At 33.7% G+C, this 12,131-nt stretch overlaps 2 protein-coding genes across 6 annotated transcripts; both read right to left on the bottom strand.

Moving 5' to 3' along the window:
• Nucleotides 1-864: 864 nt before the first annotated feature.
• LOC113495233 (ejaculatory bulb-specific protein 3-like) lies at nucleotides 865-6,890 on the bottom strand. 5 transcript variants are annotated; one of them, XM_026873885.1, is made up of 3 exons: nucleotides 5,215-5,294; nucleotides 1,844-2,039; nucleotides 865-1,354 (listed from the first exon to the last, which is right to left on the bottom strand). In XM_026873885.1, the coding sequence occupies exons 2-3, from the start codon at nucleotides 2,022-2,024 to the stop codon at nucleotides 1,170-1,172; spliced, it is 366 nt and encodes a 121-aa protein (XP_026729686.1). In that variant the 5' UTR covers nucleotides 2,025-2,039; nucleotides 5,215-5,294; the 3' UTR covers nucleotides 865-1,169. The 5 variants fall into 5 exon arrangements, with proteins under 5 accessions (XP_026729686.1, XP_026729669.1, XP_026729678.1 ...); XM_026873868.1 differs by having other exon boundaries at nucleotides 5,211-5,291; XM_026873877.1 differs by lacking the exon at nucleotides 5,215-5,294 and adding an exon at nucleotides 2,438-2,650.
• Nucleotides 6,891-7,859: 969 nt separating this feature from the next.
• On the bottom strand, nucleotides 7,860-10,507 carry LOC113495304 (ejaculatory bulb-specific protein 3-like). Its single transcript, XM_026873976.1, has 3 exons — nucleotides 10,431-10,507; nucleotides 9,386-9,588; nucleotides 7,860-8,359 (listed from the first exon to the last, which is right to left on the bottom strand). Exons 2-3 carry the CDS (start codon nucleotides 9,570-9,572, stop codon nucleotides 8,175-8,177), a joined length of 372 nt encoding a protein of 123 aa, XP_026729777.1. The 5' UTR covers nucleotides 9,573-9,588; nucleotides 10,431-10,507; the 3' UTR covers nucleotides 7,860-8,174.
• Between the last annotated feature and the right edge of the window lie 1,624 nt (nucleotides 10,508-12,131).

Here is a 12,131-nt window from a genome sequence, read left to right as displayed (position 1 = left end):
TTTAACTAAGAAAAGCTTGTTTACGTCTTTGAAACTATTCAAAAACCTGTTTCCTTTATTACGCATGATAATCAATCAAGGCAGTAATTAAGAGATACTAACAAACCGATTCTGCACGCGACTTAGATAATAGCATTGATCTAATAATATCGTGACTTCCAACGTTTAATAAGTTCAACTTGCTTTATTTGCTTAGTTAATTAAGTTACTACTTCAAGACACAATAATAAATAAGTATACAAAATAATTAATGTCGCTAATTTACAAAAAAAGTACTCTCTATTTCGTCAAGTCCCATATTCTTCAAAACACACACTTAAGTTTAGAAATAAAGTCAGCAATGTTTATAAAGATATGACCCACAAGAAATGATACGGAGAATAGCATTACAAATCGAATCATTAGCAATAATTAAAAGGCATCCCGTATTATCCCAACAAAGTTAAATCTGCGGCTTATGATGCGGAACGATTGCGCACTGCCGAAGATTATGTGACGGGCTTACACAATCTATGAAGTTACATCAGTGCGCCGGAGTGGGCTGTCTGGCGCAACGGCAGTGCCGGCCCTGCCTGACACATAAACCTACATGCAACCAGTTCAATTGCTCACGTTTTAATAGTTTCATAATTAATAATTTTATTATTCGACCTAACTATGTTACTTATGTATCACTCGCTGCATTATCGTTGTCAAAAACTATCGTAGAATGTTTATTGAAGAAGTTGTCCTAACTCCTAAGTCGCCGTCACGTGGTGTCTTTTGGTCAATTTTGACTAAAACCAATTTGTGGAAACGTGAATATTGGATTACTTCTAATTTGAGTATAACTATGGTTAATTGAGAGGTTTAAGGAAAACAAGATTTCAATTATTATTTTTTATTACAATATCAGTCAACATCGTGATATTCAAATAAATAACACAACAGTTTGTCATCCGATGATTATCTAAAAACCTACACATAAATTAAATCACTTGGATCTTGATCCCGGAAAATGGAGTTAAAGAGAGCATCGGGAGAAATCCTAAGGGTCGAAGGAAATAATTATCATTTTTAAATTTAGTAGAGAGCTAACTTAACTGTTAAAACTCCGGCAAATTGTATGTGAAATCTTAGAACCTAAAATTTTAAATCTAAAATCACTTGTTGGGGTACTATGAGAATGTTTAGCTTCCCTGGATGAATTTGTCGAAGTTGGCGCGGTTTTTGCCGCTGGGGTCGTTCTTCTTGACGAGGTCTTCCCATTCCTTGGGGTGCTTCTGTTGGATAGCCTTGATCACCTTCCTGATGTTACCCTTCTGCTTCTCTGTGCATTTGGCACAAGTGGTCTCAATCGCCTCAGGCAGGGTCTCTGGAAATATGAGAATGATTATTAGCAAAAAAAATAAAGGAAGCATATATCTGCTGATATCATTTTGTTTGACAAAGGAAAATAATCCAAGGATATGAAAATTGCTGCAAGTTTATATGTGGACATGCTAACTAAACCGTTTTCCTTCTAGTGGTCCTTGACCTTGGCACGCTTTTTGCAAAGAGTTCCAGCGTCCAGTACTGGGTTTATCCTGACTTACGTAAATATGTAATTAATGTTACAAAGCCTATGTCAACACATCCGTTTCTTGATTCGACATATCGCCGGTTGGATGTGTCCATTTAAACATATACTAATGGATTTAAGTTACAAAAAGTTTATAATGTCTCGATTTAACTGTTCTTTCCTTAAGCACAATTTTTTTGCTATGCCTTAAAATGAAGAAAGAAAGCATAAAAGTATTTCTGGAAAATTTATCACTAACACCGAAACATAAAGTTGAAAAATATTGTTTTAAAGTCCACTTACTTTTGAAATCTGATCCTTCAGGCGTGCACCGTCCTTTTTCCAAGAAGCAGTTGATGTAGGCTTTGAGAAGTCTGTCATTGGAGATCAGTGTGTCGACATCGAAGTTATCATATTTTGCGTTGTATTTATCAGCGGCAAACGCCACCACGACCAGACACGACAACACAATCAGGACCCTCATTTTGTCGGATGGATTCTGGAAATAACAGTTCAATTTAATTCCTTTCTTCCAATTAATGAACCCCGTGCGATCACAATGGAACAAAGAATGTGACTTGTCCCGAATATTAAGCGATGTAATCTGTTTAGCGATCCGTTTCCATGGGCAAACGGAAAACGCTTGTAGAATACGTATTGGTTTTTTTGTCTGAAGCAAGTTTAGATTCATAAAACTTTTATTTAACGTTACGATTACGTTGAATATAAAAAAAAAAACTAGTACACTGCTTAAGGTGCAGAATTTCAGACTTATTTTTTTTATTAATCATTTTTGGTATCGCATTTTTTATACGTCACAAAGCAAATTCACAGTTTTCGTATCACAAGTCACAAAATAATTTGCCACTGATTTCAGAATGCAGTTCATTCACCCACCTTTTACTCTCTATAATCAACCTAAAGAACTAGCGTTGGCAGAAAGCGACAGTGGTTTATATTGACGACGGTATACCCACTACCTTCATTGGCACATGGGTCAACGTTTACACCTCCGTCGCAAACAAATTTGAACCTTTTACCAAAACAAATACGGGTTCCTTTTGGACTATAGGCTGCTTTTGGTAATTCCCTCCCGGTATTGTTAGTGAAATGTAAATGTTACAGCAACTTGAGTTCATAAACAAAATATTTCATATGTTGCAGTGTGATACCGAGAAAACAAGTAATATTAAGGTTTTGCCGGTTCGTATGAGGAAAACAAAAATAATACACTAAAGTAAATCTTAGTTCCACATTGGCGCCATGTATTTCCAAAGATTTACGAATTTCTTGCTTCTTTAGGTAAATTATCCCAAAAAGAATTGCCAAACATAAAAATTAGCAGGAATATATTATTACGAGCTTAATAGAATTCACGTCAAAAAGAGTTCAGTGAGTCTGTCAGTCTACACAATCGTTAGATAGTATGAATATATCAATAACCTGCGTACCTACCTACATTGCTCAGGTATCTTTCGTTGATGTACAACGATGTATCACCAAATTTAGTACCCTACGTGGTACTATAATTTGAATTTAATGATATTTTTGATTGATGAATCATTGCGTGAGTACTTAATATTGAAAAGGTGCCAATTTTATGAGTCATGACCATAAAGAGGAACAAAGAAAACATTCGTCATCAAATTAAGTATGTGACGTCCTATTACAAGAGAACGAACGCATGGGTTTATAGTCGTAAAGGAGAGATAAGAAATATGTTCCTAACGACTCACAAAGCCTACCTACACTGTTAAGCTTTTGCACCGGTTCCCGCACAGCATTATTACGCGCTTAAATGGGTCATCAAATCTTTTTTGTTGAAAATATTTAAAAAGAAACATATACAACAACAACATATCAACGAAAAAGATAAAGTTACATCTTTAGTTTTCCAAATTCATTTTTTTTTTTTCAAAAGCAATACCGATCATTTTCTCAAGGGCAAATAGCAGACAGAACCTCATACTTCAAAAGCAGTAGAAGCAGGAGAGGTGTCACGTGACCATCTCCAGTGAACCAAAACAGTGTGGTGACATGGCTGTGAAGTAGACCGAGTCTATTGCAGCTTATGGTGATGTCATAACAGTTCGGGGAAATTTACAGAATATCTAGTGACGCTTTCAACATGACAATAAAATCTTAGCTTCTGCAGTGATCACGTAACAGTTGAAGTAGCGTATGAGATAACATGAATATTGTTTTGTTAATAAACTACTTCTTATACCTGATGGGCAATTTGGGACTTAATTCTTTAGGTATCCTTCACCAGTCAACCATAGGGTGATGCGTAGATGATAAAAAGTAGGTACAAGGAGAGCCATTACCTTTAACACCTACAAGAGATTACAAATCAAAATGAAAGATTATTAAAATGGTCACAAATAGATAGAAAAAGTTGCAACTTTCGAAAATGTATAAATTTGTATCATAATTATAATGATTGTTAGTAAATGTCCCACAGGACAACGGCCTTAAATTACGTAACACTAAATTAGCTTTAATATAGATTAGGTATAACTACAGCCTATCATTTATTGACGATCAAAAGTTACAAGCTAGTTAAAGACTAGGCGTCAAGATGACAACAAGAAGAATTAAATTTGACGCACACACAACTTTCATAGTAGCGATATTTTACCTAAGTAACCGCAACAAAACGAGCTTTTTGCAGCTTTACTGCATCAAGTAATAAAAACAATAATATGTAATCTGACCCCATTTATAATGTAATTTGAACGTTGTAATTGTAATATATTTCGTAAGAACTCCATGACACGTAATTCCTACGTCATTCAACTAATTACTCGTATTTCTTTTGTTTTTCAACTTCACCTTTTTTTCTTATGTTTTGAACAACCCAATAGGAACATAACCAATCAAATTATAGGTTTGTTTTATTACCATAACAATACGGAAACTTCCATGGCTCATGCATGGATGAACCGATTATTAAGTTCTCCGAAACGTGAATTCCATAGTCCATAATTTCATCGTAGGTGAGTATTCAGCTATTTATGTAGACATTAATGTTTTAAAATAAAGTTAGGTATTCGGTTTATCCAATGACCAATGACTATATAACAACCTTAACGACCTTTCATCTGGTTAAAGGTGAAGGAATCAATTCGAAAATGTGAATTTTATTTATCTTTAATTGTCAACCCGATAATTATTACTTTCTTCCTTGCAATGAGACGCTTTTGCAGCAGTAGGTCAATAACATGGCCTTAAATAAGCACTTTAAAATCAAAGGCATTAAATGCATTTTTGAACTTTTAATCGAGAAACATGCTGAGTCACCATAACATGCTTGAATGCCGAATTACTCATAATTCGATCTTTTGAACGTAAAACATTCAAAACAATAAATTTTAATATATCTTAATACGTTCATTCGTTTAATAAGTGGAGTTTTCCGTGGTAATCTATCAAACAAATAAGATAAGTTGGCGCTTCGTAGGAAGTGCTAGAGACGAAAATAAATACATTAATAGAATGTTTGCTAGCAGTGTTTACCTACTTAAAAATAAACAATTAATTTGGGAATGATTATGCGGGATTATTTCATAACACCAAGTAATAACAGCATTACAAAACGAGACGATAACTCGTTCGTGCATTAACAGTATTGACATTTGCTTGTCATTAAATCGCACAAGATACGCACTTACTTTTCAAAATGACTTGCGTGGACTGTTGTTCAATTTGCGATTGCTTTTTGGAAAGCTGCATAGTATTTGGTTTTGGGATCGAGTTTCTTTATTAATTCGTCGTGTCCTTCGGGAAAATGATTTCTCAATGCGTTAAAAGTCTTCCGAGCAAGCCTTCGTTGTGATGGAGAGCACTTCTTGCAAGCAGTCGCTATCGCTTCTGGGAGGAGTTCTGTGGAATGAGGGTAATTGACTTAGTATTAAACTCTCTACCTTAACACCCTATTAAAGATCCTGACAGCATTATTAATAAGAAATATGACATTTTGCGACAAATAGTTAGAGGTGCGAGGTAACATGAAAGAAATAATTATTTTTGTTCGTGGTTGGTGAATGGAAGTAAGTCACATATTTCTCCGTTCCCATATATTGAGCACAGGGGAACTGAACCCAAAAGTGATTGCAATTATGGTTGTTTTTGAAATGTATTTCAACTTCGTTTTCTCATATTAAAAGGATTTATAATTAAAACAGCCATCCATGGGTACAGAGCTGTACATCATCGGTTCTCTAATTTATTATTATGAAAATAAAATTAAGACTCTTTTCGGGGAACAGTGACATGTTATAAAAAAACACAATTATGTGTAACGTACAATTAATATACAATTATAATTAAAAAAGACGTAAATTAATCATGAAACAAGCTCCAAGTGTTATCCGCAATTTATAGAGAAGATAGAGTGTAGTTACTAAGTCAGTATTGTTCAGAGACCATTCAAACAATATTTTTTTTAACTTTTCACAGTAGTCTGTGATAATATACATACTTATAGTATCTACTTGTTGAACAGCTTAAATCCAAAAAAAATACTAAATACATCCAACAGTATTTTTTCTAAGTATCACAATAATCGAATATTCGAGTGAACAAATGATATAATTTTGTACTCTTACAATCTACTTAAATGAATGTTAATTGCAAGTATTGTGTAATGTGTAAGACAACTTTAAATGTCTAAAGAAAGTTTCCTTATTCAACCGATAATTGGAAACAGTCATAATATCGTTACATAAAATTTAAATACAAGTACTTACGTCTGAACACTCTGCCAATGGGTGTGCAGGGCCCTTTCTCAAGAAAACAATCCAAATACTTCTTCAATAACCTAACATTCTGTATCAAATTATCAATATCGTAATAATCGTATCTCCGATCATAAAACTTCTCTTGAGCAAACACGGATGCAATAAATACATACATAAAAAATAATGTCACTTTAAAATGGGTTTTATTTGGACCACACATTACGTCGAATTTTAATTGTGTGCCAATCGTTACGAAATTGGTGTTATGTCCATAGCAAATGGCGTGCACATCTCAAATGCTTGTATATAAGACTCTCTTGTGTGGCCTTCAATAACAGAACATTCGTGAAGATGAGACTGACAAAAAGTTTAGTGCTATATTAAAATGATATAATTAGTAGTCAGCCATAGTATGGGAACAGTTATTATTGTCTTTATCGGGCTTAATCTTAAAATGCAATGCAATTTCAGACCACATTGCTGCTAATTACGAACATTGTTACATAGTCCTGATAAACATGACTTGATGTCTTACCTCTTCTTAAAATTGGAACTAATTCCACCTTTTTTATTTTTTTAGGGACTTTTATGTTTCACAGCGCATGCAAGTCTTCCTCCACCTTATTTCAATATTTTAACCACCAATACTTATTAGTTACTGACTGAGAAATCAATGGTGACTAGATTTTGTTTACATAAAATTGTAAATACGTTGTTTTTAAAGTTTCACAAAAGTACGATAAGATTGCATTATTTCATTTAATGCAAAACTATGTTAAACAATAACAAAAGTAGTTATCTTCAAGTTAATTACAAATTTTGAAAAGAAAAGATGTGAAAATGAAGTCATTAAATAGATGATTAAATTTTAGCTCTACGTTTGACTATTATCTACTTAATAAATATTTTATGCATACTAATAATGTGTATTTGTATAATTATTGTTGCTTTGAATAATTATGGCGCAAAATAACAGTTTTCTTATTCAATCGAGTTCAATTGACAGCCGCTTTGCGGCAGCTAAAAATTAGGACACTACTATTTAACTCGTAATCGTAAATAGGCTTTAATTACTTTACCATTCATAATTCACTTGAAATTACACTGGTTTGCCCATGCTCTTTGTGTATGACATGGCTATTTTCTTATTAATAGTTATTTTCATTGCTTTTTTAACATGGTCAATCTTTGTACTAGGCTCACACTGCTGAGGCAGACAGTCTAGTGGCCCAGCCTTGGTACTTAATAGCTCTCGACTACGGGCTTTGAGTGATGAGAAGCTCACGGCACATTTACGTTCCACGCGCCCCTCAAAAAGTTGTCAGCATTCTCTTTAGAGTCCATTTAGGCTGATAACTGCCTGGCCATCAGGATTGTCCGAGAAGGGTACCGCGGCTCCGGTACACAGAGGGCAAGGGAAGGAATATTGACGTGTGTTGCAAAAGCGAAATTATGTGATGGTTATCTATTCGAAAAAAGCTCAACTGTCAGGGAAATGTTCTATTTTCTTGCAGTTAACAAAAATACAATCATCTTACCCCACTGTCTCCTTCTTTTGAAATAATTCAATAAGTTTAGTACAAAAAGTATATTTGAAGATATCAATCACACAAAACAAAGAACCGCAACTTCCGTTGTAATTAAGATAACAAAAAGCAAATAGTAACTGAGTTAGTTATCATTTTCCATATTCTGACACAGCAAAAAGTAGACATCATTAATGTTACAGCACAAAATAATGACCTCACTACGAAATAACCAAACGCATCCAAGACTAACAAAGAAATAGGATTAATTCAAGGATTCGCAAGTCATTTTAAAATGTTGATCATTAAGATGCATTGTTGTGCATTAGCAATTCCTTAAGAATTGCTCCTTAACTCCTTAAATTCTTAAGCGTTAGCGACTGCAGTTTCCAAAGCGGTAAAATGTTTTCCTTCAGGATCAAACTTCGCCTTAAAGGCTTCGTATTCTGTGGGAAGCTTCTCCTTAAGTCCGAGTAAGAATTTGTGGAAGATGTGCTTTTGCGCTTGTGTGCATTTTAAGCAGTTCGTCTTGATGGCTTCCGGAATGTCCTCTGTAAATAATATTTTTGGAATAATTAAATAGAAAAATCAGTCATTAGGTACATATTACCGGTACTATTCGCTCAAGCAGCCTTGCTCAACCTTATGCTATATTGTGGTAGTAAGACAGCACATTGGAATATGTACAATGATGAGATAATGTTTCTCTTTGAACATAGAAACAGTTCGGGTACAAGAGCTTACAGGGCGAGCGGTGAAATTAAGGAGATAAGTAAGCGTTCTATTTGATTTATTAATGTGTTCAAATTTATGGTTTCAGAATATTCACTAAATTTTCCTTAGTCATCATAATATTAATCCGGAAGTTATTTTATTACCTTTTCAACTACGCCATTACCATTTTAGAGTATAGATTAATGTGTTAATTAATTACAATTATTACAATTTCGGTTTTACCCTGAAGTTCGATGAAAACAAAATATAAACAGTCATGTGACTTTCAAAAGTCGATAGCCATACTTTATCAAACAGTGTTTATAGTTACATTTAGATAAAACAAAGTTTGTTTTGTTATTGTTATGTCATTATCATAAACAAATTTTACTTGGTAATGAACTTTAAATAAACGAATTTACTTCAAGGTTTCACAATGTCGGACGTCAAGAGTATTACATTTTTTAACGTAAATAATTGTTAATAATTCGATATTTTAGTCTAGAATTCGTTGTACTTTCTTTGCGATTGCAGTTACTATTAATGTTAGATACCCCTACTAGGGCTAACATTTAAGACACTAATAAAATAGAATGTGGATTAAACCGTGGTTAAAATGATTTTAATGTTTTGAGTCTAGTATAAAACAAGAGTCGCTGCCGATAAGTGACTTATTCAAAATTTTGTGCAACATGTGCTTACAAAGTTCAACATAATCATATGCATAGACACAACGGCTAATTAATAAACATTTAAAATGCAATATGTAAATAAATTCTTAACTAAAATCAGAGCAGACTGCAGAAACCAGACTTCAAACGAAATATGATTACAAAATATTATAATTCAAAAGGAGCACGTACTTTTGAAATCGGCGGCGACTGTGTGGCAAGGTGTGGTGTCCATGAAACATCCTACGAAGCCTCTGAGGGTGTCAAGGTCAGCGACCACGGCGTCGATGTCAAGGTCATCGTTCTCTGTACTGTATGTCTCTTCAGCTTGGACCGCGGCGAACACCAGGAGTACTGACAGCACGTAGAAACCCTTCATGATTGATTCTCGGTTTCTGGAATAAATAGTAACAATATAGATAGTAGCCCCTATTTAAAAGTTAAAATAAACCGGTCTAGTATAAGCCGAATCAAAATTAAATTAAAAGTAAACATATTGTGTTGGGAAATACAGCCCATTTTTACTAATAACACAATGGTGGAAATTTTAATAACAATATCTAAGTAATAAACGTACCAAAAAGCACGTGTGAAGTGTTTTTTAAATTTTTGAAGCAAAAATTACTGGCATGTTAACAAAACGTGTAACCTTGAAAATACCGGAATAATTTATTATACTCGCTCACTTCATCTTTTTTGAACTTAATTGCATGAACTGCCTTTAGGTAAACTATGATGTGTTAAACAACAAAACAAGGTAAAGATCGTCCTAAAACAAGATTTTGTAAACTTTGCATAAAAACCATTATTTTATAACGTTACGAGATCTAAGGCGGCAAATTGTTTTAGTCAATAAAAATATCAGGAAATTAAGTAAGTAAGTTAATTGGAAAAGGATTGGAATAAGGACTTTATTCAAAATAGATGTACGCTAGACGATTAAAAAGACGTACAATGCCGCGAGAAAGTGTATCTTAAATTGAACAATAAATTTTACAATGAGCTTAATAAGGTAGAGAATATTTACCAAAGCAATTCCTTCAAAAATCACAGAATACTTTTAAGACCAGTTACTAGAATTGAACTAAAATATCAACTCACTAACGAATCCCGCGACCTTTTCAAACCGACAAACACCTCTTAACAACACTCCAATCTCCTTGTTACAACAATACCTACTTAATGATACATACTACATTATAATATGTAAACAACATTAAAAATAAGAATTACTTACATTTTAAAGTCCAGTGCACAAGTAAAGTGCGCGGCTGTCGTCCGATTCTTTTATACTTGCTCTTCCTTTATTGTATGTATATTATGTATATCGGGTATTACTGGATGTGACTTGATAAAGCTTCGAGTATCAATTTACTTTGCGACTAGATTGACTCCCGTTTTTGTTTTGACATGACTTTTTTTTTAAGCTGAGATCAATGAACGCAATAGTATTGTTAGAGTGATGTTACTACGAGTGTTAAGATAGCACATACATACTAGAATTTTAATCATATAACATCACTGGTTTTAACTTCCAAACTCTATTATTGTTGTCTGTATTTAATTTATGATTACAATATAGATGGGTTGAAGTGAAACCTTGCATCTGCCGGGTTTTTAGGCATTATTTTTGCAAACACAAAAGAATCCCTAGCTATTTACTTCACATACAACTTGCAGCATAAGTTAGGTACTTAATTAAAACGTCAAAATTATCTGCAGCTTACATTCACAAAAAGTAAACAATGAAAAGATAAATAAAATGTATGATACCTAGACAGACACAAAGTATTTTACATTAACATTATTTTATTTATACTGACAAATAGGTCCAAATCATGTTTTGTGTTCAAAACACAAGCTTTAAGGTGACCTATCCCATATAGAGTGGACAAATACGTGTTTAGGTTGTTAATTTCATACATATCTCTTATTTATATTACTTGTTATGGTTTCGGAACAAAAAGGTTAAAACGGATCCCTAATTTTGAGACACCGCTGTTCGTCTATCACCAGGGTACATCTTAAGAAGCGTGATAGGTCGATATTTGAAATTCCCAGATAATATATTTCGGTTGCTTGTATAAGTACAATTAATAATGTCAATTAAGAGTGGGGTTAAGCAACAGACATAATTTTTTTTTCAACATTGCACGGTGGTTAAGGCTTAGTCAGTAAGGGTTAGACTCTACCTACTTGTTTTTCGGGTGTCCATGAATAATCCTGCACCTTACCAAAAAAAGTCATATCGGACAAATACCTTCGTGGATGGGGTCCTAAAATGTATTGGTCGATTTGTTATTCCTTTATCTATTTATACAGAACCCTGAGTGGCGAGTTCGACTCGCACATGAACGGCTTAATTTTATAATTTTGTATTCTTGACAGGTAGAGTCAAATTCTACTTTAATGGAAAATCACACTACGTGCCAAAAGCTGTTTAGACCTTATTTTTATTTTCATACCTATCGTATATTATAAGTAAGTAGTCTTTATATTTTCAAAGGTGTGTGCAACCTCGTTACTTCAGCTATACAAAATGAAGAAGATCGTTATCCTATGAAACAGAACCAGATTCTACGGTATGTACTTACTATGTATAAATACCAATATTGAATTCTAAAATTCTTTAAATACAGTCGTCACTCCAAAAACACGATACACGGCCTATATATAGGTACATAATACTAGCTGTCCCGGCGAACTACGTGCCGCCTAACAGTCGATGATCACAGTGGAGGCAAAATATTAAGGGTGGACAACCCTTTTCACTTAGGTTTATGAAAAATAGATAGTAGCCGATTCTCAGACCTACTAAATACGCATATAAAATTTGGTAAAAATCGCTAAAGCCGTTTTGGAGGAGTACGGTAACTAACATCGTGACTCGGGAATTTTATATATTGGAAGACATTAAATTTAAATCTTAAATACTGAT

Source organism: Trichoplusia ni, chromosome 1 (assembly GCF_003590095.1).
Source record: "Trichoplusia ni isolate ovarian cell line Hi5 chromosome 1, tn1, whole genome shotgun sequence".
Taxonomy (NCBI): Eukaryota; Metazoa; Arthropoda; class Insecta; order Lepidoptera; family Noctuidae; genus Trichoplusia; species Trichoplusia ni.
The sequence above is the reverse complement of the archived record's forward strand: the minus strand, read 5'-3'. Positions and strand labels throughout refer to the sequence as shown.

Excerpts from the sequence above, each read along its gene's own strand:
- LOC113495233 (XM_026873860.1), bottom strand. The coding sequence starts at position 2,231 with ATGAATCTAAACTTGCTTCAGACAAAAAAACCAATACGTATTCTACAA. Across the intron at positions 1,355-1,843 it reads TGAAGGATCAGATTTCAAAA|AGACCCTGCCTGAGGCGATT; the intron begins GTAAGTGGACTT and ends TCATATTTCCAG.
- LOC113495304 (XM_026873976.1), bottom strand. The coding sequence starts at position 9,572 with ATGAAGGGTTTCTACGTGCTGTCAGTACTCCTGGTGTTCGCCGCGGTC. Across the intron at positions 8,360-9,385 it reads AGTCGCCGCCGATTTCAAAA|AGGACATTCCGGAAGCCATC; the intron begins GTACGTGCTCCT and ends TATTATTTACAG.